The sequence below is a fragment of the Triticum aestivum genome, chromosome 2B (assembly GCF_018294505.1).
Source record: "Triticum aestivum cultivar Chinese Spring chromosome 2B, IWGSC CS RefSeq v2.1, whole genome shotgun sequence".
NCBI lineage: Eukaryota > Viridiplantae > Streptophyta > Magnoliopsida > Poales > Poaceae > Triticum > Triticum aestivum.
In genome coordinates, this window is record NC_057798.1 from 614832652 (window position 1) to 614838249 (window position 5598).

General features: G+C 55.5%; 1 protein-coding gene across 1 annotated transcript; it reads left to right on the forward strand.

The window, feature by feature from the left end:
* The first annotated feature begins 2875 nt into the window (after positions 1–2875).
* LOC123046303 (amino acid transporter AVT3B-like) lies at positions 2876–4746 on the forward strand. The gene has a single exon (XM_044469629.1). The coding sequence runs from the start codon at positions 2919–2921 to the stop codon at positions 4398–4400; it is 1482 nt and encodes a 493-aa protein (XP_044325564.1). The 5' UTR covers positions 2876–2918; the 3' UTR covers positions 4401–4746.
* Positions 4747–5598: the final 852 nt, after the last annotated feature.

A 5598-nucleotide genomic window follows, 5' to 3' on the forward strand; every position in this document is an offset into this window, starting at 1 on the left:
AAAAATGGTTATCCTTGTCCAGCTGGCTGAGGATACCACTAACCACTCTAGTCTGTCCATTAAACCAAACACACCCTATAAGGGCTAAGTTGGGACACCCCTACAGGGTTTAAACTTTCGAAAGCCGTGACCACAGTTATGTGGCAGATGGGAATTTGTTAATGTCCGGTTATAGAGAACTTGACACCTGATTCGATTTAAAATACCCAACCGTGTGTGTAACCGTGATGGTCTCTTTTCGAATGGGTCGAGAAGTGAACACGGTTTGTGTTATGTATGACCGTAAGTAGTTTCAGGATCACTTCTTGATTACTTCTAGCTTCTCGACCATTGCGCTGCTTCTCTTCTCGCTCTTATTTGCGTATGTTAGCCATCATATATGCTTAGTCGCTGCCGCAACCTCACCACTATCCTTTCCTTACCCATTAAGCTTTGCTAGTCTTGATACCCATGCTAATGGGATTGCTGAGTCCTCGTGGCTCACAGATTAATACAACAACAATTGCAGGTACAGGTTTTGCGATGATCATGACGCGAGAGCGATGTTACTTGTTTTGGAGTTCTTCTTCCGCTTCTTCTTCGATCAGGGGATAGGTTCTAGGTCGGCAGCCTGGGCTAGCACGGTGGGTGTCGTTTGAGTTTCTGTTTGTGTTTCATCCATAGTCGGGTGTTGTTTTTATGTATGTTGAAGTTGTATGTGTGTGGCATTGTATGCCTCTTGTATGTATCCCCAACTATTATGTAATGGTACGATGCGATGATATCCACCTTGCTAAAGCGTCTTCAATATGCGCTTCTATCCTTGGTGGGACCTTCGAGTTCTTTAGGATAGGGTCGCATATTGGGCATGACAGAAGATCACTTAGATCTCACAGTAATAGGCTACATCGCCATTACCTTGTGTATGCTACAATTCAGATATAAGGAATACATGTTGGAGGTAAACGTTTGTCGAAAATGACAAAGCGTAGACCTCACAGTAAGAGAGGATAGTCTGCAAATGAGCAGTAGATCACAACTCATTACCTTGTGATTCCAAATAAGATGAGGGAGAAACATTCAAAAATTCGCAAGTTTGATATGCGAGAGAAGATCTCAATCGCAAAGACATGTTCGATAAAAATGAGATGTGGTAAACACATGGAACATGTCATTCTTCCCAGATGGAATCTGGTACTTTATTTATATTATCAATCCATTACATAATATAAACACACTAATAATTACACAAGTCCTAGTCAGATTTAATCTAGAACTGGACTAGTATGTAAGTAGCAGTCAAACTAGGTACTAAACAGAGTCTAAAACTGCACCATATACAATAATTAGTACTAGACTAATAAAAACAGAGAAAAAAAACTTGAAGAGAGCAGGTCGATCGCCTGGGCCTGGGCCTGCCACCGCCGACCGAGGCCAACCCACAGCCACCCACGCCGCATAAGAGGAGGCGAGAGGTGGGGTGGTTACGGATAAGGACCCGCCCGACCCGCACCACGCTCGATCCCCCACCACCACCTGCGCTCGCAAGGAGCATGGAGACTAGTCGCCGGCGATTGGGGCGAGCGCCGGCGCCTCTCCTTGCATCTTCAGGTGTCAGCGACGCGACACCGATGAGGCCTCTTCATCTGAAGAGGAGACGACGACGGTGGAGGCCTGGCGCAGTGGAGTAGCGGTGAAGCCGAGGTTCGCCGGAGCCCATGAGCCTGGGCGACGGCCGGGGCGGCGGTCGAGGGCTACGACGACGCGTCCGAAGAGGCGGCCGAAGCGCCGCTCCGCGCGGCTGCTCGAGCCTGCGGTTGTCTCCTGTTGAGGCGTGCCGCCGCCGGCGGCGGCGGCCTCCATGCCGACTCCAAGGTGGACGACACCAGAGGCGCCGGATGGAGCGGAGATGAAGGCGAGCGCTTCCTCTGCATTCACCGTCGAGCGCATCGGCACCAGGGCGTAGCCAGGCGGGCGGAGGCTCGGGCCAGCGGCCACGGCATCAGGCGTCGGCGTTGACGGCAGGATCCATGCGGCCGACAGAGGAGGTGGTGGAGGCGGAGACCCAGTGGGCAGGGCAGGCGCGGTAGCGGCCCCGTGCATCATGGGGGCGCTCGGGCCGGCCACCAGCCAAGGGTCGTACCCCATGGGCGCCTGGCCACGGGTGCGGGGAGCACCACAGTGGGCGCGTCCAGGAGCACGGGGCCCGTGTCCAGGGGCGTGGTGAGCACCGCGACGGGCGCATCCAGCGGCGCGGTGGTTGCCAGGGGCGGCACGTCCAGCGGCGCTGCGGCCGAACCGTCGGATGGCTTGCATCCGGCGACGGAAACGGCGGTGGCCACCAACTCCATGGCGGCGAAGGGCAATGAGGCGGTAGCGGCGACCGTCCTCGCGGGTCAGACGAAGGAAAAAGGAGACGAGGCATGTCATCTCACCGGCGGCGAGTGCTTCCTCTCTTCTCCTTTCTTTGTTGCCTTTTCGCTCTCGCTGGCTGTTCTACGTGCATGATAACGTGTTCTGAATCGAAAGTGATTGATTGTCTTGATCGATGGTTACAGAGAGTATATATATCCCGTGAAGAGATGCGACGATCCCGAAGAGATGCATCGGTTCCAGGAGGACGGGAGAGAGGCGACGGTTGCGACGGACACAGTCTCCCGTGCGGGCGCAACCGCTCGTTCGATGGGCAAGGGGAGATTTCCCTTAATTACAGATTGTAGTTTAATCTTAACACGGTCATAACTCATAACCCACGAGCACTGAACCAGTCCCGCTGACCAGTGTGCTCGTCCGGTACAATTCCGGCAGTTCGCCAACAGCAGGAGGTGATGAGTCCACCACTCCACCCGCCGGCGGTCTACATAGAGATATCACGCACCACCACGAGTGGCCCACTGCCCCACAAGACGTATAGAACTAGCGCACCATGGTCCATTTCCATGGACCAAGTCCATGCTATTTTCCCCAAAAGAAAGTCCACGGCACCTCGCCCCCCTTCACAGAACGGCAGCGCTAACGACCGAGGCTGCCCCCTAATCCCCAATTTCCTGGGCACCCAACACGTCACTGTAGTAAGCTCAATCGCCTCGAGCAACAAGAGATCTCACCAGCTAATTCGATCCTGCGTCCGATTCGGGTCCTCGCCCGCCATGGGGTTCGACAAGGAGGCGAGCTCCTCCTCCTCCGGCCTCGACGCGGCGGCGCTGCTGCCGAAGCACGGCGGCGCGGGCGTCGGCGCCCGCCTGTCGTCGCAGCCCAAGACCTTCGCCAACGTCTTCATCGCGGTGGTCGGGTCGGGCGTGCTGGGCCTCCCCTACACCTTCTCCCGCACGGGCTGGGCGGCGGGCTCCATCCTGCTCCTCGCCGTGGCCGGGCTCACCTTCCACTGCATGATGCTGCTCGTCGCCTGCCGCCGCCGCCTCGCCGACGAGCACCCCAAGATCGCCTCCTTTGGGGACCTGGGCGCCGCCGTGTACGGCGCCGCGGGCCGCCACACCGTCGACGCCATGCTCGTGCTCAGCCAGGCCAGCTTCTGCGTCGGCTACCTCATCTTCATCGCCAACACCTTGGCGCACCTCCACCCCATCGGGGACCCGTCCGAGTCCTCGCCTCTCCTCACGGCCAAGGCGCTCTTCATCTGGGTCATGCTTCCGTTCCAGCTCGGGCTCAACTCCATCAAGACGCTCACGCTCCTCGCGCCGCTCAGCATCTTCGCCGACGTCGTGGATCTCGGCGCCATGGGCGTCGTGCTTGGCCAGGACGTGTCCACGTGGCTCACAGAAAGGCCCCCCGTGTTCGCCTTCGGGGGCCCCACCGAGCTCCTGTACGGCCTCGGCGTCGCCGTCTACGCGTTCGAGGGCATCGGCATGGTCCTGCCGCTGGAGGCGGAGGCCGCGGACAAGCGCAAGTTCGGCGGCACGCTCGGGCTGTCCATGGTATTCATCGCCGTCATGTACGGGCTGTTCGGCGCCATGGGCTACCTCGCCTTCGGCGCGTCCACGCGGGACATCATCACCACCAACCTCGGCGCCGGGTGGCTGTCGGTCACCGTGCAGCTGGGCCTCTGCATCAACCTCTTCTTCACCATGCCGGTGATGATGAACCCGGTCTACGAGGTCGCCGAGCGCCTGCTCTACGGGAAGCGCTACGCCTGGTGGCTGCGCTGGATCCTGGTCGTGTTCGTGGGGCTCATGGCGATGCTCGTGCCCAACTTCGCCGACTTCCTCTCGCTCGTCGGGAGCAGCGTCTGCGTCCTGCTCGGGTTCGTGCTGCCGGCCGCATTCCACATGAAGGTGCTAGGCGCCGAGATCGGGTGGCCTGCGCTCATCGCTGATGTGGCTGTCATCGTCGTCGGCCTGGCGCTCTCGGCGTCTGGGACATGGACGTCGCTCGCGCACATGTTTGGTGCTTCCAACGCGTAAGCATCACTGCACCAACAAGGACACGGATTCTTCCGGAATGCTCAAGTGTAAATTGTACTGTAATTAGCATTGAGACCCGTCGAGTTCAGCTGCCATGTTGAGTTGGGCATGGTAGTACATGGTCCCCTGCATTGCTTGTAAAGAAGAAGCAAATGGCATAGGCCCTCATGGTATCCCACGGCCAAATCTGTAGATTGTAATAGATGTCGCAAGGATCAAGCGACATCTACGAACCTCTGTGTATTGTACCAGAGTATTTATGTTTGAGCAAATTTGCCTAGTTCTGAAAGGATGTGGATCGTGTAGGTTTTGTTTCTCTTACAGATAGAAGATCTTGTTTCGTTTATCTCTATTTCGCAGTGATGTGTGGAGTTCTCGTGTTGATGCGTGATGCTTGAAGTAAAATTACACCGGGGACTGCAGAGCTGCCCACCCTTCAGACTTTCCTTTCTGAAAGTGGCGATCAGTTTTCGCTTGAACGGACACTGATTGAAATTTTTTTCCTCTGTTCAAGTTCTCTGTTTATTTTTCGGCTACATCTTGTAATTTTTCACCAAAGAGCCGAACCGGCTAAAATTGGACACTGACCACATTTATGCAGGCATATGTGTTTGTTTTTTTGAATTAACCACATATTTGATTTTTTGGTTTTTTCAACCACAAAAACACACACATACATTTCATTAGACAGATGGATTACAAAGAGTACATACGTGGTCACCGCAAGAAACAAATATAGATGTCTTGTAATATTGCACGGAAGACTCCGCAAGAAGTAAAACTAGAATTCCACTACAACAAAATCGTGTGCCACGCTAAAATGTCATCCACCGTCGTCCTCTGCCGCAGCCGAGGGCTGCCGGGGCAGCACTGAAGAATGAGGGGAACTGCCGTCATACACAGATCTGGAGGAGCACTTTTGCATAGAAAGATGCTTTTCGAGCCGATGAACCGGACCGCCGCAAGCGACGAGACCGAGGCTTTGTGGCACGTCAGCCGAGGTTCTTCCCCGTGTCCACTAGATCCCGACGCCGTCAACTTCATCCGACGCGATCGAAGAAGAGGAACGTCGCTGTCTGCTGCCATCCACGTATTCCACTGCAAGGCACCAAACACAACCGTAACAGTCGGCACCAATGGCACACGGGAGAGTGTCACGCGTCGATCACTGGATACAAATCTCATCAGATCCGAAGAC